Below are 22,971 nucleotides of genomic sequence, written 5' to 3' on the forward strand. Positions count from 1 at the left end.
TTTACTTTTATTCATATCAGTTAAAACCTGCCCTATATACTGATGTACTCAATCTCCTCCTCTTATCTTCACTATATATATATATATATGTATAGTCTACCTTTGTCTCTTACGGGTTCCTGCATTATCGTCAATTTGTCTCTTATACGGCAAGTCTGATTGAAGTTGTTGTAACGATTGTATTTGATTTTGATTTTGTAATTGCGATTCGATTTGTTGTTGTTGTTGCAGAACTTGTTGTTGTTGCAGGACTTGTTGCAGTTGTTGTTGATGTAACTGTTGTTGTTGTTGTTGCTGCTGTTGTTGCTGTTGCTGAGATGCTTGCTGTTGTTGATGTCCTTGTTGTTGATTCGAGATAATATCATTATCATCAGTATAAATTCTTCTCTTAGGATACTTCAAATTCAATCCTTCAAAGGCATTCTCTTGAACTTTAGGTAATTCTAAAAAGAAATCATGAATCAATGCTGTATCAGCCGTCAATCTTATTTGAGGATCATATTCTAATAACCCTTTCAACAATACAAGACATTGTTTATTCGTACCACCAATCACTTTATACCATTGATCTATATTACAAGTATAATTAGTAGTTAATTGTTGTTGAAATGCTGGGAAATCAGGATACTTATTAAGCAGAGGCCAATTCTTTAAAGTTGGAGTTCCTAATACTTCAATAATCTTTTGAAATTGATTCTTTTGAAATGGAACTGATTTCTTATTATTAATATCGATTTTAGCTTCTTCACCTTTAAAGATTGGTCTTAATGACAATAATTCAGCTAATATACAACCCACAGCCCATAAATCAATAGCAGATGTATAATGTCTAGCACCTAATAATAATTCAGGAGCTCTATACCAAATAGTCACTACCACTTTATCTCCAGTATATAAACTCTGTAAAGGATTATTAAATTTTCTAGCTAACCCTAAATCACCAATCTTTACTACTCCATTTGAAGTTACCATGATATTAGCAGGCTTTAAATCACGATGGAAAATCCAATTTTGATGTAAGAATGTAACTCCATTAAGAATCTGCCAAATTAATGATTTAACTGTAGTTTGAGGAATTCGTTTAACTTCAGGATGAGAATGATAATGAATAATTTGTAATAAATCATGTTCACAGAATTCAAAAATAATATAAATTGATTTGTTTTCAAGAATAATATCAATTAATTTAATCACATTTTTATTATTTAATTCTCGACATAATGACATTTCACGAATAGCACTTTGAGATATCCCCGTATAATGAATGATTTCATTACCTCCCATATCATGATTATGATGAGTTTTATTCAGCAGATGATTATCAGATTTGAATTTCTTAATGGCAAACAATTGAGTAGATGGACTAGAATCAGTATTACTTTGAACAATGGGAGTGCCTAATCTACTATTACTATTTCGACTATTAGCACCATTATTATTATTATTATTATCATCATTAACTCGTAAATCATGAATTCCATCATTAGGATTATTAGAACTTTGATTATTCTCCTTATTAGTGTTTTTCAATCTCGCTTTATACACTTTACCATAAGTACCAGCCGCAATATATCCTATAATTTGATAAGTTGATAATACTGATTCTCTAGTAAGATCCTTTCGATGTTTGAAAGGTCCCAAGGTTAATATTGAATTCAGAGCCATCAATGCTGGTTGGGGTATGATAGGTATTTGATTACTAGTATTGGTTCCAACTCCACCATTCATAAGATGCAATTGTTGTTGGATATTGGAAGGTATTTGTTGGGATGATGATTGATTATTAGGTAGATTCATATTGATCGATTTATAGCTTGCGCTATTTATTATGCCATTACTATTCATTTTGGTTAATTTGTTATGGTTAATGAGTTGATTTAGTTGATTTGGTCTATTATAAATGTAATTGCAGTATCTTATCACTATCCATGACTTGTTCTTACCATACTCTAGTAGTTAAATTATCACTAATTAATTATTATTAGACTCGAGAAAGTTTGACTGGTCTCAACTTTTTTTTTGTTCAGCTTTTTTTTTGTGCTACGGATAACAAAATTGTAATTTTTAAAAAAGTATGGGGATTGCACCCATTATTAATCTTACATGAAGAAGTCTATAAAGTGTGAATATATATAGGTATGTATAGGTATGTACATGACATTTACTTAGTTGAAAGAAAGACCTTGTAAGTCATTAAGTGAAGTATACTGGGATGATTGAGCCAGGGGTTCTGGTGTGTTTCTAAAACTTTCTAATTCACTACCATTACTTGCACCAGTATCTTCTTTCATTAATTCGTTAATTCTATTGATTCCAAACGTATAATCAGGTTGGACATTGATTAAATTAGAAGAGTTATCATTATCATATTGATCCTTTAAATCTTGAGTGATGGTATTTTGCTCAGTGATGATTTCTTCCTTGATCTTTTCGATCAATTTATCTTCATCGATTTCACTTTTGTAAGTGGATGAGAATTGATTGATATAATAAAATGTCCCTGCGATACTTTGATCTATGACAATGGATCCATTCGCTATGCAGGTTTCAATTTCTTGTACTGTGATATTATATGACCATATAAGTCGATCAGAAACTTCAGAAATAGTAACTCCTTTGAAATAATCATATTCATTCTGTAAGAAATCATCATTAATTCCAATTTCTTTATTCTTTAACTTTTTATAAGTGAATTCATACTCAAAATCTCTCATAAATTTGATAATGAACTCTTCATAACTGTTAGATGAATTTCTCGTAGTTAACACGATCAAACCTGTCTTTTCATAAGTTTTTACTTTGATGGGTAATTTAAGAGTATCAAATAATTCAATTGCTTTATTGAAATCTTCAGGTGAGATCAATTCCGTCCCAAATCCTTGGGTTAATACTAAAAATCGATTATAATTACTGAATAGTTCTTGACTCGTAATCATGGATGATATTTTAGTTAATTCAAAGTTGGTGGCATATTCACTAATATGACGAGATAACTCTTGTGAGAATAATGGTGAACTCTTTCTAATAACCAATGGTGGAACTACAGTTGATGTATTATACTTTGAATTTATATTTCCTTCCCGTCGCACAAACTTTGTGAATGAATTCGATAATTTGATTAAATCTTGATATTTGAACATTAATTGTTCCAAATCATCTAATGAAGTACTTAAAATCATTTCATTTCGTTTTCTTTGTTGTTCACCTTTTAATTCCAATCCATGAATACCAGGTCCACCCTTAATGGATTGTTTTCTTTCTGTGATTAATGATGGTTGTTTAACTGAGTTTTGATTTATAGCACCTCTATTCTTTAATGATTCCCATCTAATATCATCAAGAATTTCAACTAAATGCTTCATAAATTTTTCTTCTCCACCTTTTCTAAAACTGATCTTTATATATGGTTTATTATTAGTGTATATTTCATTATTTGTTTCTAATCTTAACTTTAAAGGATTAGTTATGTTTGAACTTGGATCAGTAGAAGTATTAGGCTTTGCATTTGTGGATAAATTTGATAAACTTTCATTCAACTTAAGTTGTAAACTTGGAGGTAAACTTGATTTTAATTCAGATCCACATAACTCACAATACTTCATGGAAGGATGGTTTATAAAAGTACAAGTTGGACATTGATCATCTCTTCTTGAAGTTATACTAACATCATCAGTGGTAGCGGAATCAGTCGTAGAGGTCATCATAGTGGATAACGAAAGCGCTGAACTGGGAGCAAGAGTATCAGATTCATTAATCAGATCTCTACCATCACTTGAATTCCTTCTTGATGTATCTAAAAGCTTTATAAGATATAGTTTATTTGGTCGTATTCCACAAGAAGTACATTTTGGGATTTCATTTTCATCAAAATCAAAATTGGTGGAGATTTGATTATTATAAGAACATATTTTACAAGCCCAATTTATGATCCTCACGTCATTAGACTTATTATTGTTATTACCACTACTACCATTCCCATTAGATTCTGTTGAACTCGAATTTGCTAAATCACTTGATTTTATGTGAACTTTAACTTTAGGCGACGATCTTAAGAACCCTTCAATCATTTCACAAGAATTGACATCACTAACCGCTATAGCCATACAATTGGCATTATTATCATTATCAAAATAGATGATTCGTTTATTAGTAAGATATAATCTCCCATTTTGTCTACTAATGATTTTCAGTTTCCCCTGATAAAGACCAATATTATCTCGTATGAATAGATTGTATTCTCCTTCTTGCAACACTGGCCGATTACTCTTATTGATTAGTATGGACTGCCATATATTCAAATATGACACCATGGTCCAATCCTATTGATCTTGATAATCTATTATATGGTTGAAGGTTAATTCGACTTTAAATCTGATTCAAGATATTTTGATAGTCAAAAACAGCTAGAATCAAAACTGTAAAAGGGAATAATAAATGTGGCAAACTGTAAAATTTCCCCTGGTTCAAAAAATTCCACTTTTTTTTATTTTTCTACCATTTTTTTACAGCACCAAATCAGTTTCAGCTTTTACAACAGGGATAAATTCCATCAGTTCAAACATCAATTGATCGTTTCAAAGGTATAGAATTGTTCAGACTAAGGATAAGTTGATCTTAGACCAGTTTGATCCATTGATTCTTTTTTCCATTCCTTTTTCCTTTCAGTGGGGTCCATATAGATTGAATAGGCAGCAACGAGTATTTTTTGTTGCAAGTAACCGTCAAATTCATATCCACTTTTGATTGATTGCATTTTTATTTCATTTTTTAGTTTAAGGTTCCTGGTGTTTTAAGTTTTTGGTCAATAGGAAGTTTTTGATCAATCTTAAGTTTGATTTTATAGAGTGTTTCTGGGGTTTGATATTATAAAGCGTCTATTTTTTTGATAGACATATAACACAGAAAGAGAGAAAGAGGGTATACAGCCGCTTATAGATCATGTCATTTTTATTCAAGAGAAATCCTAAGACTCCACAAGAGATAGTTCGTGCCGTTAATGAACTGGTGATTAAATTGGATTCAAGTGTGGGTGATAGTCAAAAAAAGTATCAAGATGAATGTTCCCGATATTTAAAACAAATGAAAGTTATATTGATTGGAGATGATGAAAATGCTCCCCAACCTGATCAAATCAGTTATTTGGCCCAAGAAATATATTCCACTGATTCATTATACCTTTTGATATACCATTTAAAGAAATTAGATTTTGATTCAAGAAAAGATGTTCAATTAATATTTCTGAATCTTTTACGACGACAATTAGCAAATAAATCTCCTACTGTTGATTATATTATTAATTCCAAACCTGAAATCATCTTGATGTTATTAAAGGGTCCAGAAACTCATTCAATTGGATTAATAAGTGGTCAAATCTTACGAGATTGTTTAAAATTTGAAATCATTAATAAATTTATATTAGGTAATTCATTATTTTGGAATTTTTTTAAATATGTTCAAATTCCAATATTTGAAATTGCAACTGATTCATTTATAACTTTACATGATTTATTAACAACTCATAGAAAATTAGTATCAGAATTTTTAAATAATAATTATGATCAATTTGTTATAAATATTAATAAATTAATGCAATCATCAAATTATGTTACCAAAAGACAAAGTGTTCGATTATTAAGTGAAATTATATTACAAAAATATAATCAAAATAGTAAATATTTTGATGAAGCAACTAATTTAAAGATTATAATGTTAATTTTAAATGATAAACTGAAAAATTTACAAATTGAAGGATTTCAAATATTTAAATTTTTTATTGCAAAACCAAAGAAATCGCAAAAAGTATTAGATATTTTGGTTAAGAATAAAGAAAATTTTATTGCATTTTTTAAAGGATTTGATATTGAAAGTTATCAAATTCCAAATTTAGTGGAAGAAAGGGATTATATTTTAGGTAAAATTCAACAATTACCTGATATTGAAAGAATTCAATAAATGAAAGTAAATATATATAAATCTATATAGAACAGATAAAAAAAATAAATGGGGTGTGAATTGGTATATACTAGTAATATCTAATCTTATTTTGCAACTCTTGACCAATTTTTATATTCAACTTCACCATATTGAATTTGTCTAATCCATTCAGCAATTTGTTTAGTTAATTCACCTGAATCACCAGCAGCCAAAGGTACATTAATTTCTTGATCTTTCCAACCAATACTTTTAATTGGAGATACAACTGCAGCAGTACCAGCACCAAAAGCTTCAATTAATTCACCTTTTGCTGCTTTTTCAGCTACATCTTTTATAGTGAATTTTCTTTCACTTATAATCCATTGATCAGAAGGTAATTTATCTTTAGCTAATTCCAATACTGAATCTCTTGTAACTCCTTCTAAAATAGTTCCATCTAATGGAGCAGTGACTAATTCATTTTTACCATCTTCAGTTTTAAATACAAAGAATACATTCATAGTACCAACTTCAGTGATATAGCCTTCATCACCGAATAACCAAAGATTTTGTTGATAACCTCTTTTAGCAGCTTCTAATTGAGGTTTAACACATGGAGCATAATTGGCACCTAATTTTTTATCTCCAACACCTCCTGGCCAAGCTCTGACAGCATAATCAGTGGCTTCTAAACTAACTGGTTTGAATCCAGTTCCATAATAAGGACCAACAGGGGAGGCAATGACGAATAAAAGAGCACGATCTGGAACACTTACCCCTAAAGATTCAGATGTTCCAATTAAAGTAGGTCTTAAATAAAGAGAATAACCTTGACCTTTTGGAACGAAGGATTCATCAAGAACTAATAATTTATCAATCAATTGTTGTAATTGTTCCCCTTCAAATGTTGGTAAACAAATTCTATCAGCTGATTTATTCATTCTAATCATATTTTTATCCCCTCTGAAAGTTCTAATATTATTATCAGTATCTCTATAAGCTTTCATACCTTCGAATAATTCAAAGGCATAATGTAACACAATAGTAGAAGGATCCAAGGTTAATTTATGATAAGGACTAATAGTTGGAGTTCCCCATCCATTTTCAGCTGTCCATTCAATTTCCAACATATGATCAGTGAAAGTCTTTCCAAAGACTAATTTATCATTGGCTAATTTTTCATTAGGAGTGGTTGTTTTCTGTATAATTAATTTGGAAGCATCTAAGGGAGCTTGTTGATAAGTGAATGATTTGGTACTGAAGAATTGATTACGATAAGTAGTAATGGTGGTCTTACGTAAAGTCGAAGATAAACGATTGGATATAATTGATCTCATGATGACTCAATAGTTTCTATCTGTTCTTTTTTTTGGGGGTCTATAAAAAAGTATCTGATGAATAGCTTTAACTGTCTCTATAATAACAGTTAAGGATCCTAAAAGAAAGTCTATAACGAAAGAAAGATGTATAAATACAGTTAAAAGCAAGTGGTGACTAATTTTTGATAAGTGTTGTTTTGGTATCAGAGATATTTTTTTTCGGTTTTTACCATCGTCGCACGATTGATAGTGGGATGGCATACCGGTTAAGGGAAATTACTTAATTAGTCATAAATAGGTTAAACAGCCGATACAAGCCATAATATATATAACAAGATAAACAGTATGTGTCATTTGGTATAATTAGTGTCTGATTGGCTTAATCCAGGACATGACTTAATCAGGATTGGTAGAATATACTTCATAAACATCATGATATAATTTGATGTCTACAAGAGGTACAATTCAAATCATCAGACAAAATGTAAATAATGATCCAAAAAAAAAATAGAAGCAGTTTAGAAATAATTTTGGCAGCACAATTAATTTGATTACGATTGATCAATCACATTACGATGTCGGATATCAATAAACGATATATCAATCGGAAAATCATCTATAGTGGTCATGTTTCAGATGTATATCGAGCTGAAGATCAGCAAACTCATACATCAGTAGTATTAAAAATCGTTGATGTGGACATCAATATCAAACCTCATAATATTCGATATGAATTGAATATCCTTAATCAATTGAATCATCAATGTCCTTATGTATGTGAATTACTTAATTCATATGAATATATGGATGATTTAGTATTGGTTATGCCGGAATATCATATAAGTTTGGATAAAGTGATTAAAATAAGTGATCCTAATTATGTTCGAATTGTCACTAAATTTAATTTTTTAGATGGATCTATAAAGAGTAAACTGATTAAAAATATTATGAAAGAAGATGATATTGAGATGTTTTTTATCAGTGTTATGAAAGGGTTAGAATTCCTTCATTCTCATAAGATCATTCATCGTGATTTAAAATTATCAAATATCTTCTTTAATAAGAGTGATGAAGGAGAAGAGAATTATATTAGAAAGCCTATTATTGGAGATTTTGGGATAAGTTATGATTATAATAATTCAAATCTTGTTAAATTTGAAGATCCAAGTCAAAAATATCTTGATATAAGTACAGGTATATTCAAACCTCCCGAAGTTTGTTTAGGAATTACGAATTATGATTATGAGGTTGATATTTGGTCAATGGGGATAATATTAACCATATTATATTCCCCTAATTTTAAATCAATCTTAGAAGATGATAAGAATGAAGGTGAAGGAGAAGATGAAGAATTTGGATTAAGTGATTTATATTTATTAACAAAGATATTTACAAATTTTGGTACCCCAATCATTAGTACTGATAAAGAGAAAGTAAATCAATATCCTGAATTAATTTGGAATGAATTAAATAATGATAATTATCATTTTAAACAATTTCAATTTCAAATTGAATTAAGAAAATCAATGGATAAAATTTTACCAAAATGTTGTAATGAAAAAGTTAAACAAATTATTAATAAAATGATGTATTATGATAGAAGTAAAAGATTAAGTGCAGGAAAAGTAGTTCAATTATTAACATAAAAAAGTGAAATGGGTAGTTTAAATAAATAAGGAATAAATTATAGATAAAAGGGATTGTGGGTGTGTGTGTGTGTGTGTGTGTGTGTGTATGTGGGAGGGAGGGAGTGAATATGTAGGGATTAAATCTTTTGTGGGAACATGAATTAGTTATCCGTGAAATAACCTATTTCATCATACAAAACAAGAAAAAAACTTACACATAAGATTATCGTTGTAAATTAGATTAACAGAGTGATTCATAGGTGCTGAATATCTTATTAAACAGTTTAGATTTTAGATTAACTTATTCAGAGATCAATTTATATACTTATACTATTTAGATTAGTCTGTAATTAAGATTGCTGTTAGATTGAATAAACATGACTCAAGGTCATCAATGATGTCAGCAATCTGGAATGGTTGAATTAATTACTTTGTTATTAGGTTGGGATTGATTTACACTTTAGAATAAATCTAACTAGTATAAGATGAAATGAAATTAAATGAAATTAGCTTATTATAATTAATTAAAATTGCGTTTTTATATGTATATCGTGGCTACTGTAAATAAAAACTTCCTTTGCTCCTAACATTTCTACCCTCCCCGCCCTCATTACATTACAATTGTGCCCTCACTCACTCACTCACTCATTGCTAATCATTTTAAGTACTGCAAAAATTTTCACAATCATACCAAAGAAAAAGCGACAAAAACGACAAAAACGACAAAAACAGACCAAAAGAAGAAGGGAAAGACAAAAACGACAAAAAAAAAAAAAAAAAACGCCGATTTTGTGTAATTATTATTTTTATACTCCACTTTTATTCCCCACTTAATTTTACTCCACTTACATACATAATTTGACATTGACAAAGTTTAATTTTTGGTATTGTTATGGTTTTTAGTATACATACATGGTAGCTCCAGCTTTCATATCTCATAACACTATTAAGGAAGAGGAAGTCATTTAACCTTTTCATTATAGTTAATGGATTATAGGATTTACTTATTTTAAAAAATAAATGTTTATAGGTTTTTTTTTTTTTTCAATTATCTATTTACTTTTCTTTCTTTATATTAGTTTCATTTCATTTCATTACCAACATCAGTCATTCCCTTGTCATATAATAATACCTCACCGTACCACATTAACTAACCATGACATCGGCTACCCTACTTAATAAGAAACTTCATAAATTATCATTATCAGACCAATCTCGAAACCATACTCATACTCATAGTAATAAAGGATTTGATGATATGTCATCTGCTTCAACTTTAATAAATAGTACTCATAATGAACTTAATGATGAAGAATTAGAATCGTTAATATCTCAACAATATATTAAAATCTTAAACTATGATGAATTACAATCAAAATATGGCATAAATAAATATTATCCCATGTATATTCATAATTTTGATATAGCAACACCCATATTAAAAGATTTAATTATTGATAAACCGATATATCAAGATGCTAATAAACATGTTAAAAAATCAAGATTAAAAAAGAAACAACAATTAAGAAAAGATAAAAAGCAAGAATTAAAACAATTAAGAAAAGATCATAAAGAAGAATTATATCAATTAAAACATGATCAAAGAGTTGAATCAAAAGAATTAAGACAGAAATATAGAGGATGTCTTATGAAACCAGGGTTTAGTGGACAAATGAATAATAATAATAATAATAATGAAAAACCTACACTTGATGATGATGAAGAAGGAACTATTCAATCATTTAATCCATATCAATCAAAAACAAATTATCAAACTGCATCGGATATCACTAAACCTAGAACTACCACTAACTATAATAATCATAAGGATGAAGTTTCCACAGGAGAAACTACTCAAGATGAAGAAGAAGAAGATTTACTTAAAGATGTTACTATGAATGATGGAGGATTATATTTTAAAGATCCCTTTAATATGAATAATCTTATGAATTCCACTATGTCAAACAGGAGTAATAACCATAATCATAATAATAATGGAGATTATACTATCCCTACTACGGCTAATAATACGATTGATACTACTAATGATGGTAAAATTAGACATAATTCATATATCAATAATAATTATACTCATTTACAAGATCAAAAAAAGAGAAGTAATTCCATCACTAATAAATTCTTCACCTTTATGAAGGGGTCAAATGGTAATAGTACATCATCACAATCAATGCTGCAATCGAATTCATTAAATAATCATCATCATCATAATAATCAAGTAGGAGAGAATGAAATAGAGGATGATGGATTGATTCATCCTTTAAAAAAATCCTTCAGTTATGATCAAACAAAATCAACCATGACTCAAACAAGACAAAATTTAAAGAGTAAATTTAATAAATTCAAGATTCCTGATTCAAAATATAATAGATCAAGTGATTTTATCGGTATGTATAAACCCAAATTTTCAATTTCAATTTATTTTTATGATTATTAGAGAGATGTCAAGACAACAAGAGAGTATAATGATGTGGGCTTATGAAGATTTTAACGAGAGGGAAGGAAAGGATATTAACTTTGATAGAATATATTTAGGAAACAAACAACCAAACAAACAACCATTATACTAATTAATTTTTAAAATATTACTAACCCCCATCTATAGAGATGATTATCAAATCATATTTATTATTATTTCTAACCCTTTTGATTAACAATTTCCCTTTGTGGTTTAAGGAAAGGTGGGGAAAAAAACAGAACGAAATAAGAGCAAAAATAAATCTCATCCATAAATAGAAAAGCGAAATTGCGGAGGAGAGAGAGGCAGGCAGGAAGGAAGGGAGGGAGGAAGTGTGCGACAGCGAAGAAAGAAAGAAATTTTAGTGAGAAAATGCTTAGTGAGGGAAAGAAGAGATGTCCTTAAAAGTAATTATATCAAATCAATATCAACTCAAATCAAATAAGAAATAATTAGCAGCAACAATAAACCTTAACAATTAAATAAAAATAGACAAGGCTACAAACAATATTTTTAATCATCCTTATAATGGAGAAGATACATTATTTAGGGAGAGAGAAAGAAAGAGGGATTTGTTTCAGTATTAAGGGGACAGTAATGAATGAAATGGATATACTAAAGTTGTAAAACTAAGACATGGTAACTACGTAATGATGAATTAATAATAAGGTGGGGCAAAATCAATAGAGTGTGATAAAGTGTCTGACGACATTCGTCATAGCTTATTCAGACACAATTTACGACGACATCTTAAAAATGGGTCACGTAAAAATAAACAAATGATATGTTCCTTTCCATTTAATACGGGGGTGGGTGAAGTTTTACAGGTTAACTCCAGGAAAAAAAATAAAAAGATCAAAAAATGTCTCCCGTTTTTTTTTTTTTTTTGTCTGAAAAGGTCAAGTAGGAAAAAAAATCTCCACTCTCTGAGAGCTGAAGTTCACCATCACCAACGAAAATACAATTATTTACAACATCTTTTTTGTTTCTTTCTTCTTTCAAGTTTGACAACCATTTCCTTTCTTTCTGTGTTGATACTATTGATCCATCCCCATATCATCATCCCAGTGGACCAAATCATTCATCATTCATCATATCATAGAGATATCTTTTTTAATAGAACTTTAATCCTTTCCATTCATTCTACTTGTGCTTGTTGCTGCTTTTTTTCTTTTCTTCTTTGGCTGTGTTTATCTCAATTATAACATACCCTAAAAAGAATTGCAACTCCATTATATCAATATCATTACTGGACTAATCGTACTTGGTTGATTAGTTTAATTGTACTCATTGATTGATTAGTTTAATTTTAGTTTAGTTTACGTTAGCTACTTTTTCTACTGATCAATCATTGCCTGCTCCTCCCCCACTCATCCATCCATTCATCAATCCATCAATCGATTGATTCAAAAGCTGAATTAAATCAATTCAATCATACTTTACCCCCTCGACCTTTCCCTATCCATAACATATATGATAATCATTGATCATATTCCTTAATTACTTTTTTGTTGTCTATTTCTATTTTGTTTAGAGATCAAAAAAAAAGTCTGAATTACACCGACCGAAAAATAATTAGTGTGCTCTCTCTCTCACTTTTATTTTTGTGTCAATTAAAGGTCATTCTCCATAAAAATCATTTGCTCATTTCACCATCATCACCGAAATTGATCGATTGAAATTTTGACATCATCAATTACATTCCTTTCCTTTCCCTTTTACTTTTTTATTTATTGATATAACTTATACACTTATCTTGTTAATAATCTCATAGCATCACCAAATCATCCCCCAATCCTAATAATAATCATAAAATAAAATAAATTAAATTTACCAAATATCATATAATACAATATACTAACTATGTCGAAAATAGAAGTTATAACTGAAAATGTCACCAATGGTCATACCGGAACCATCGAAACCATTCAATATACTCAATCTCAAATGGTGGGTCATGGTTCATTTGGGGTAGTGTTTCAAACTCAAATCTTACCTACTAATGAATTAGCTGCCATGAAACGAGTTTTACAAGATAAACGATTTAAAAATCGTGAATTACAAATTATGAAATTGGTTCATCATCGAAATATAACTGATTTAAAATATTATTTCTATACTAATAATGATAAAAATGAATTATATTTGAATTTAATTTTGGAATTTGTCCCCGAAACTCTTTATAAAGCAAGTCATTATTATGTGGCCAAACGATTATCAATGCCTCCATTGGAAGTTAAATTATATACTTATCAAATGTTCAGAGCTTTAAATTATATTCATTCTCAAGGTATTTGTCATCGTGATATAAAACCTCAAAATTTATTAATTAATCCTGAAACTGGTGAATTAAAATTATGTGATTTTGGTTCTGCAAAAATTTTAAATCCAAATGAACCAAATGTTTCTTATATTTGTTCAAGATATTATCGTGCTCCTGAATTAATCTTTGGTGCTACCAATTATACCACTAAGATTGATGTTTGGTCAGCCGGTTGTGTAATGGCAGAACTAATTTTAGGTCAACCTTTATTTCCAGGTGAATCCGGTATTGATCAATTAGTTGAAATTATTAAAATTTTAGGTACTCCATCTAAAGATCAAATTGAAAAAATGAATCCAAATTATATGGAACATAAATTTCCTCAAATTAAACCAATGCCATTACAAAAAATCTTTAAAAAGATGTCATTGGATTGTATACAATTTTTAATTTTAATTTTACAATATTCACCAATTGAAAGAATATCTTGTATAGAAGCATTAATTAATCCATATTTTGATGAATTAAGAAATCCTCAAATTAAATTACCAAATTATAGAAAAATCTTTAGTCAACAATTCCATCATCATAATTCCATAACAAATAATTCAACTTCAACTGCGGCAGTAAGTTCAAATAATGCTCAATATCAAATTTATTCAAATCAACCGGATTTAAGAGATTTACCTCCATTATTTGATTTTAATGATCGTGAATTATCAGTGGCTCCTCAATTGAATTATAAATTGATTCCATCTTGGATTAATATAAATCAATTAGAGTTATCTCAAAATATAACATCATTTGATCAATTTGTTCCTTTGACAACTGAAGAATTAAAAGTAACCTTGGATTGAACAAACTCCCCTCCTCCTCACTTATTATTATTATTATTGTCAAAATTAAAAAATGAACATACAGAATTTAAAAAATATCAAACAAAGTGTATTAAAATAAAAAGGATTTGCATAAAGTATGTGCTTAAGTATATACATATCATCATCATCAATAACTAAAGAGACTGTTATTTGTTTTCATCATTGTATTTTCTTCTTCTTTTCTTCCTAATTGTTATTACCACTACAACCCTTACAACTTTACAACTTACTATTCCGTTTTTTATTATTCTTTATTATTATTATTACCTCTTTTTTATATATTATTTATATACGAAATGAATGCATGAATGAATACAATACAAAAATAATCTATGTACTAATTTTGATTATAATCTTGGTTTATCCACTTTTTTAACACTAATCAGATTTGAAATTGGTGGTGTAACCGTAGTGGCAGTATCTTCAGAACTTTCGATTGGTGAAGAAGGGGTACGTTTCTTTCTTTTGAATAAGTTAGAAATTGGCACCACAAACCATTTAGCAAACCAATTCATAAATAATAAACTAAATACGACTCTACCGGGTGCCAATAATTTAACAACTACATATGAAGTAGCACCAGTTGATAATAATTTAACTTTATCTTCTAATCCATCAATAGCCCCAATTTGATACTTATCCAAACTCTTATTGATAACTTCAACTCCTTTCACATATACTTCATTCATACTTCCCACACTCCAATCTATGAAATGGAAATAATCAGGGAAATTATAAAGACAATACCAAAGGGAAATTAAAGGTACTATGGCCGTTAATTCATGAAGCACAAGAAACGAAATGACATGACTAACAGGTGCATGTATGAATTGTGTAGTATAACGACGTAAGAATCTCGGCACTCTCTTAAGAATTGGATGAGTCTTATAAACTTCATCTGTTGCTGGTGATGTTGGAGAAGATGTGGTTGATGTTGGTGTTGGAGCTGCCTTTTTGAATATGCTACTTAATGATGGTGTGGTATGTAATAAATGTCTAGAAAGTACGATTGAACTCGGTTTGGAAAGACAAAGTGCCCGAGAATACAGATTGATACCAATCCTTGACCTGAGAGTTAAACTAAACATAATTGGTGCTGGTAATGAATGATATAATAGACAGCAAACTACGATAATTCTAGGATCTGTTAATTTTTCTTTCTGATTTAACTCAAAAATGACTCACGTGACTGAATTTCGTTAATTATTCTACTTAATCTATTTATAAATCTAACAAGTTGCTGATAAAAGATGCCATTCCAAAGGAAACTTTACTCTGTAAATATTGATCTTTACTAATCAAGAACATCATTTAAGATTGTTTGGATCAAACTGGCCCTAGGGGATGTACATGTGGGCACTGGCTTTTCCTTGTTAGCATAGTAATTAGTCTTAACTATTTTATTGGTTGTTGTCTTTTTGTGAGTTACATTAGTAATATCAGCTAACTTACCTCTTTGATTGCTTATAGGCATAATTGGAACCCCTCTATTTCCAATAATCTCTATATTATCCCTGGTTGACCTCAGCATTTGTTTCGAAAATTCTGGTGGATTTACAGAATCTCTTGTAGTAACAGTTCTATTGGTAACAGTCTCTTTAGGTTTGGTCAAATTAATTATGCGATTTCTAGCAAGTAGCTCCATCAACCCTTGTTTCTGAAATACATTAACATATCCTGCTATATTTATAACTCGATCTCTATGAGGTATTTCGATGTCTTGAGATACTTCAGAAATAGGAAAATTAGTGGTTGATTGTTTGGACAGAATCAGATAGGCATTATCATTTCGGATACCGTTACATTCACAAAGAGCGTATGTTATGTCATACCCAAGGGTGTCTCTCATATTTTGGCTTTCATTTAGCTCTTTTGTATCACTTTCAGGAAAACCACCAGAAATGTTGGTATGTCTGGGCAGTTCTGTAGGGCCTGAAACTTGTGGGGTAATTAAATCTATTAATTCAGATTCCTTAGCTTCAATTCTAGTATAATGATCATCGTTTGTTTCTCGTGGTGGTGCCTCGTGATTATGGTTCCAATAGCACGTTAGAACGACGGTTCGATCAGTCTTACTTCCTGGCCAGAATTTCTGACTTAATCTGGCTGTAAATCCTGCTCCACAACCAACTGTTTTGGTGTAATTCTTCCTCTGGCGAAAAGGTGCACTAAGTTTAGGTTTCCGATGACCTTTGAGTCTGCAAACGTACTCTTGTATCCAGACCAGACAACTGCTGGATCCAGAGTTCAAGCGTCGTGTCCATTGGTTGTCTTTCTTCTCATTAGTTATCCAACTTTCCCATTTTGATTCGGGTATTTTTAAAATAACCTTTTCACCTCTGCCACCATTTGGAATATGAAGTATAGGAGTAGATGAATTCTCAAGGCAATATTTCAACTGCAAATTCTCCGCCGGAGTAAATCGAGACATGTCAATCTGACAGTTGATGTCAATTTACTATACCAAAGTTGATTTGTTTACATTTTTCATCTACAAATGTTAACGCGAAAAATCAAATCTCAGTTTTCTTTTTGCAGTCATCGTCGTTTAACATACTATATGAAGTTATGGCTTAAATACCTTATTAGCAAGATTGACAACATGAAAGATATCACTTTTTCTTTCAATATTACAGCCATAAATGAATGAAATAGAATCTCATTAATACATTATAACTAATTACTAAGTGGCAATAAAGGGATAAGAAAGATCCATAAGTCCGACAAGCTACATATCTCGTAGTAGCTAATCACACAACAAACCTTTCAGGTTTAGAAAAGGTTAGAATCTCTTGATACTTAAAACAAACACATCCACATCCCTTGTCAATGGTTAGTAACCAACCCCACCATTATTCAAATGGGGTAAATTGCTGTTAAAATTTGATAAATGGAAAACTGTCACACACGTGACTTACCCAACCCTCGGAAAAAGACGAAAATTATCGTCGTTCCCTAAAACACGTAAAACCAAAAAAAGAAATTTATACGACCAGCTTTGAAAAAAATGTTTTGAAACTTTTAAAGTGAATTATTTGCTGCCAATTTATATTCCACTTGTTTCTCTTTTTGAAGTTTGAATATCAACTCCATCAATCACATACATATTCAATCAATCATGGCTTTTCAAGACGTCTATATCGTTGCCACCGCACGTACTCCAATTGGTTCCTTCCAAGGTCAACTTTCTTCTCTTACTTATAGTGATTTAGGTTCTGCTGCTGTAAAGGCAGCATTAGCTAAAGTTCCTCAAATTAAACCAGAAGAAGTCGAAGAAATCTTCTTTGGTGGTGTTTTACAAGCTAATGTTGGTCAAGCTCCAGCTAGACAAGTTGCCTTAAAATCTGGTTTACCAGAATCAATTGTGGCCACTACTATTAACAAAGTTTGTGCTTCTGGTTTAAAAGCAATTATTTTAGCCACTCAAACTATCATGACTGGTAATGCTGAAATTGTCATTGCTGGTGGTGCTGAATCTATGTCTAACACTCCTTATTATATCCCAACTGCTAGAACTGGTGCCAGATACGGTGATGCCACTTTAGTTGATGGTGTTCAAAAAGATGGTTTATTAGATGTTTATGAACAAAAATTAATGGGTGTTGCTGCTGAAAAATGTGCTGCTGACCACGAATTTTCAAGAGATCATCAAGACGAATTCGCTATTAATTCTTATACTAAAGCTCAAAATGCTCAAAAATCAGGTAAATTCGATAATGAAATTGTTCCAGTCACTATTAAAGGTTTCAGAGGTAAACCAGATACTGTTGTATCTCAAGATGAAGAAGTTAAGAATTTCAATGAATCAAAATTAAGAAGTGCTAGAACTGTTTTCCAAAAGGAAAATGGTACTGTTACAGCTCCAAATGCTTCTAAATTAAATGATGGTGGTGCTGCTGTTATTTTAGTTTCTGAATCAAAATTAAAAGAATTAGGTTTAAAACCATTAGCTAAAATTAAAGGTTGGGGTGAAGCCGCTAGAGCTCCAATTGATTTCACTATTGCTCCATCTTTAGCCATTCCAAAAGCTTTAAAACATGCTGGTATTACTCAAGATCAAGTTGATTTCTTCGAATTAAATGAAGCTTTCTCTGTTGTTGGTTTAGCCAATGCTAAACTCTGTGATATTCCTCATGAAAAATTAAATGTCTACGGTGGAGCTGTTGCCTTAGGTCATCCATTAGGTTGTTCTGGTGCTAGAATTGTTGTTACTTTACTTTCTGTCTTAAGTCAAGAAGGAGGTAGATTCGGTGTTGCTGGTGTTTGTAATGGTGGTGGTGGTGCTTCTTCCATTGTTATTGAAAAAATTGACCATGATGCTAAATTATAGATTAGTTGATTAATAGTTATCATATAGAAGTGTTCTACTTGCAAATTAAATTAAAGTTAAAATATATATATTTATTAAAAAATAAAAAATTGTTTTGTGTAGAGCTACCAAAAAATGTCTAGTTTGTGTGCGATGAAATTTATACAAAAATTGTTTACTATTTGCAGCCATCTTCTGTTTAATATATAAACCTCAAAGACGATGGAAGAGCATGAAGAGGAAAAAGAACTAGATGATGCATATCTTTGGCAAATGAAATCATTAAGTGCCGAAGAAATAGATGCTAAATTTCCCAAATCAGCCTTAGCGCTTATGATATTTAGAACTAGTGATTGCATACAATCAATCGAACAAGTATTTTCTGACTTCAATAAATTCATCACTATATTTAGACATCATTATCCTTACAGATGGGATTATCCAAGGTTACAGATTAAGAATCATGGCTATAAGAAATTCAATAAGTCAAAGAAAAGGAATATGACTCGGTATATATATTGTGAGTTAATTTATGATGATAGTATCAATGATCGAAATGTTATACAGGATGTTTTATTCAAGTTCTGTACTGATCATTCAGTATTTGCTCAAGTGTTTGATTCAATGTTAGCTAAACTGAGCTTTGAAAGTGAGGATAAGAACTTGCAGAATCAAGTGTGGGTTGTCGGTGATAAGGTTGTTAAGCTAGATATTCCAGAAGATGAATTAAATATTTATTCAGATCGCTTACCATTAGCTACTGCAATAGGTTACATGATGAAAAACAAATATTATGTTGACGAAGCAAACACATTTGACATCTTAACAAGGATATCTTACGAGAGAACACCTTTTGATGACCTAAGCTATGTGGTTGAAATTGACGGGATAATGGAACCAAAGTTCATAGCTATGTTTAATGAAAATCCACATTTGGTATGTTTAGCAACCACTGCTTTCCTCAATGAGGGATTAACTTTAGACGATTTTAAGACTAAAGAAATTAATGCTAAACCATTTAAATTTTCAATAGGGTATTTATCATATCAAGAAATGTTATGCCTATATAAGGAAAAACAAAAAGAGTTAATAAAAGCTCAAAACAATTTAAACTCTATATCTTTTAATTCGGTTGTATTTCAAATACTTGGAAGAGGACTTGGTACTGCCATGTATGATAATCCAGATGTTATTTTATTAGGAAATCCTGGAAAACCATCTGAAGGTTTCAATACCAGAAATCTTTTACAAGATAAGCTAATAAGTAATGGATATATGGAAAAAGAGATACCGCAAATAGTAGAAATCATTGATGAGGATTCATACCAGTCAGGTCCTATTGATATGAAATATCTTGTACGTGAAAAAGTTATTCATTTATTCTCAAGTCATTCACCAACAACGAATACTACAAATCTTGTTGATGATATTAATCCAGACCAACCTCTTCTTCTTGATACCCACCCTAAGATCCTTTCAAACCCATCTGATCTAACTAATGGTTTTGTCTTTAAGAAGGTTTGTCCCGAATTATCTGAAAATCTTCAAGAGCAAAGAGTGGAACTCTTTCATACTTATATGCCACAAACCACCGACAGTGATGAAATATTGAAATTACTTCTCCGATTTTTGAAACGTCGGAAAACCATAGCTGAAAGATATGATAATAGATCAAAAGAATTTATTTATTTGGAAAGGTCAGAAGGTTTAGTTCAATCAAGATGTTATCCTACATTTACAAAGTATTCGAAGTATTATCATCGGGAGATTAATTCCAGGTACCGTTATTTTGATCTCCATAAACTTTCACAAAGGCAAGTCGAAGATAGGTATAAGGATGTTACTACAATTTACTATGATCAAGCTGAAGATGATGACTTATACCGTCAATCTCATACATATGAAGATTATAATGATAATGAAATAAAGTATATTAATTTGATGAGGAAAAGAAATAATGAGTTGCAAAATCTAATAAACTCAGGAAATGAAAACAAGGAAAGTGACACCGCCGTACATACCTTACCATTAAGATAAACTCTGTTTATAGAATTAATAAATACTTTATGAACTCATAATATTGTTATATGCCACATAATTTATCTAAACTAGATAATAGTATGTATAACCAATAGTTGCCTAAAAAGCAGCAGAAAAAAATCTGGGGAAAAACATTACAACAACAAATCCCTTATTCAAACACATTATTTACAAAGCCTATCGCCAAAATCATCAATACCAATCATTATGACTGACTTAAAAGCTCATGATCCAACATTGACTGATTCCTATCTTTGGGAAACTAAAATGTTAGATCCCAAAGATGCCAATTATGAATTCCCCAAGCCCACCTTAGCGTTCATGATATTTCGAACAAGTGATTGTCAGGAAACAATTGAACAATTATTTTCTGAATATAATAAGATCATTACTATCTTAAGACATCATTATCCATTCAGATGTGATATTCCTAGATTGCTGATTAATAAACATAAATATAAGAAGACCAATGGGAAAAAGAACTTGATTAGCTACATCTACTGTCAAGTAACATATGGAGATAGTACTAATGATAAAAATATATTACAAGATGTATTATTCCACTTTTGTGCCAATCATTCAGTATTTGCTAAAGTTTATGATTCAAGTTTGCTTCAGGAAGTGTTTGAAGAGTACTTTGATGATGGTGTGAATGATGAATTATTAGATTTTATGAGTTTAGAAAATCGTGTCTGGATTGTGGGTGATAAGGTTGTAAAGTTAGATGTTCCTGAAGAAGACGAAGAAGATAAATATGCCGACATATTACCATTGGCTACTGCAGTAGGTTATATGAAGAAAAACAAATATACTGTTGATACGTTAGAAACTAGTGAAAGAATAACCCGTGTCAATTTTGAAAATCATCCTTTTGGTGATTTACAGTACGTGGTAGAAGTTGAATCGGTAATAGAAGAGTATTTACTACCTGTTTATAACAAAAATCCATACTTGCTATCTACAGCAGTTACTAGTTTCTTCGATAAAGACTTAACATTGAAAGATACAGTTCGTTTAGAAGCCAAAGAAAAGGATGCTAAACCATTCAAATTCAGCATTGGTTATCTGTCTTATTGTGAAATGTTAGCTTTATATAACCAAAGGCAAGAAGAGTTACAGAATGCTGGAAAAAGTCCAAATTCAATTTCATTCAAATCTGCCGTATATCAAATTCTTTCAAAGGGGATGACAACTGCCATTGATCTTGATCCGATGCTTATATTTGAAGTTAATCAAGATAATTTATCTAACTCGTTCAATTCTCGAGATAAATTGCAAGATAAATTGATAAGTGAAGGTTATTTAAAAGATAAAATTCCACCAACAACTGAATTCCAAGTCAAAGATTTTCAAAATCCAGTATTAGCTGATCGTAATGTGAAACCACGAGATCATGTTTATCATATACTAGAAGATCCAAATTTAAAAAATTCTCGTGAAAACAGTTTACCAATTAGTATGAATACCGTAAGTGCAATAGATTATTTCAAAAATCTCGACAAACCTCAACCTGGCAATGTGCAAGTACCAGGTCCACAATTACCTGAAAATTTTGGTGCGTTTACTCCAGTTGCTAAAGATTTGTATCAGAAGTATCTTGATAAAACAAGAGGAGATGATCCGAATGACCCATTTGGACACAAGAAACAAGCTCTTAGACGTGAAAGACAACAAAAAGAGCTTTTGGCTCTTTATAGACCAAAAGATACTGATCGTGATGATACTTTAAAAGTACTCTTCAAGTTTGTAAGTGGAAGAAAAACTATCGCTGACAGGTATAATAACAGATCCAGTGAATATATTTATTTTGAAGATATGGAAGGTTTATATGATCAAGGTATTTATCCATCAGCTGATGACTTTTATATGTATTATCATCCTGAAGATGAATCTGAACAATGTTATTATGATCCTTATAAGCTTACAGAGGATGAGATGAGTCTAAAATATAAAGATGTCAACACGTATGAAACTGAAGATGAAAATGATGATTTATTCCGTCAATCACATACCTATGAAGATTACAATGATAATGAAATAAAGTATATTAAGTTAAAGAGGAAAACAAATAATGAGCTTTATAGATTGTTAGGTTAACAGGGAACAAAACAAAGTAGACCATCACTGAAAGAATTGATAGTCCTG

The 22,971-nt window shown here is 30.5% G+C and overlaps 10 protein-coding genes across 10 annotated transcripts; 5 read left to right on the top strand and 5 right to left on the bottom strand. All coding sequences in view use genetic code 12, as the record gives it.

The window, feature by feature from the left end:
• Positions 1-71: 71 nt before the first annotated feature.
• SSN3 (cyclin-dependent serine/threonine protein kinase) lies at positions 72-1,276 on the bottom strand. Its single transcript, XM_064906706.1, has one exon. It carries the CDS (start codon positions 1,225-1,227, stop codon positions 97-99), a length of 1,131 nt encoding a protein of 376 aa, XP_064764621.1. The 5' UTR covers positions 1,228-1,276; the 3' UTR covers positions 72-96.
• Positions 1,277-1,979: 703 nt separating this feature from the next.
• VPS36 (ESCRT-II subunit protein) lies at positions 1,980-4,467 on the bottom strand. Its single transcript, XM_064903870.1, has one exon. The coding sequence runs from the start codon at positions 4,308-4,310 to the stop codon at positions 2,166-2,168; it is 2,145 nt and encodes a 714-aa protein (XP_064764622.1). The 5' UTR covers positions 4,311-4,467; the 3' UTR covers positions 1,980-2,165.
• A 471-nt stretch (positions 4,468-4,938) lies between these two features.
• On the top strand, positions 4,939-5,952 carry HYM1 (Hym1p; the record flags this gene model as incomplete). The annotated part of the gene is made up of 1 exon (XM_064907741.1): positions 4,939-5,952. One exon carries the CDS (start codon positions 4,939-4,941, stop codon positions 5,950-5,952), a length of 1,014 nt encoding a protein of 337 aa, XP_064764623.1.
• An 86-nt stretch (positions 5,953-6,038) lies between these two features.
• BAT21 (branched-chain-amino-acid transaminase) lies at positions 6,039-9,118 on the bottom strand (the record flags this gene model as incomplete). Its single annotated transcript, XM_064907347.1, has 2 exons — positions 6,039-7,144; positions 9,076-9,118. 2 exons carry the CDS (start codon positions 9,116-9,118, stop codon positions 6,039-6,041), a joined length of 1,149 nt encoding a protein of 382 aa, XP_064764624.1.
• A 1,794-nt stretch (positions 9,119-10,912) lies between these two features.
• RIM11 (serine/threonine protein kinase) lies at positions 10,913-14,742 on the top strand. Its single transcript, XM_064906707.1, has 2 exons — positions 10,913-11,265; positions 13,213-14,742. The coding sequence occupies exons 1-2, from the start codon at positions 11,010-11,012 to the stop codon at positions 14,454-14,456; spliced, it is 1,500 nt and encodes a 499-aa protein (XP_064764625.1). The 5' UTR covers positions 10,913-11,009; the 3' UTR covers positions 14,457-14,742.
• Positions 14,743-14,824: 82 nt separating this feature from the next.
• DFJ63DRAFT_310447 (uncharacterized protein) lies at positions 14,825-15,565 on the bottom strand (the record flags this gene model as incomplete). The annotated part of the gene is made up of 1 exon (XM_064905596.1): positions 14,825-15,565. The coding sequence occupies one exon, from the start codon at positions 15,563-15,565 to the stop codon at positions 14,825-14,827; it is 741 nt and encodes a 246-aa protein (XP_064764626.1).
• Positions 15,566-15,771: 206 nt separating this feature from the next.
• Positions 15,772-16,908, bottom strand: DFJ63DRAFT_310448 (uncharacterized protein; the record flags this gene model as incomplete). The annotated part of the gene is made up of 1 exon (XM_064905597.1): positions 15,772-16,908. One exon carries the CDS (start codon positions 16,906-16,908, stop codon positions 15,772-15,774), a length of 1,137 nt encoding a protein of 378 aa, XP_064764627.1.
• A 344-nt stretch (positions 16,909-17,252) lies between these two features.
• Positions 17,253-18,908, top strand: ERG10 (acetyl-CoA C-acetyltransferase). The gene has a single exon (XM_064903871.1). The coding sequence runs from the start codon at positions 17,596-17,598 to the stop codon at positions 18,805-18,807; it is 1,212 nt and encodes a 403-aa protein (XP_064764628.1). The 5' UTR covers positions 17,253-17,595; the 3' UTR covers positions 18,808-18,908.
• Positions 18,909-19,008: 100 nt separating this feature from the next.
• Positions 19,009-20,823, top strand: DFJ63DRAFT_310450 (uncharacterized protein; the record flags this gene model as incomplete). The annotated part of the gene is made up of 1 exon (XM_064905598.1): positions 19,009-20,823. One exon carries the CDS (start codon positions 19,009-19,011, stop codon positions 20,821-20,823), a length of 1,815 nt encoding a protein of 604 aa, XP_064764629.1.
• Positions 20,824-21,033: 210 nt separating this feature from the next.
• On the top strand, positions 21,034-22,923 carry DFJ63DRAFT_332782 (uncharacterized protein; the record flags this gene model as incomplete). Its single annotated transcript, XM_064907742.1, has 1 exon — positions 21,034-22,923. One exon carries the CDS (start codon positions 21,034-21,036, stop codon positions 22,921-22,923), a length of 1,890 nt encoding a protein of 629 aa, XP_064764630.1.
• Between the last annotated feature and the right edge of the window lie 48 nt (positions 22,924-22,971).

Source organism: Scheffersomyces coipomensis (assembly GCF_036884675.1).
Source record: "Scheffersomyces coipomensis strain NRRL Y-17651 chromosome Unknown DFJ63scaffold_1, whole genome shotgun sequence".
Lineage (NCBI taxonomy): Eukaryota > Fungi > Ascomycota > Pichiomycetes > Serinales > Debaryomycetaceae > Scheffersomyces > Scheffersomyces coipomensis.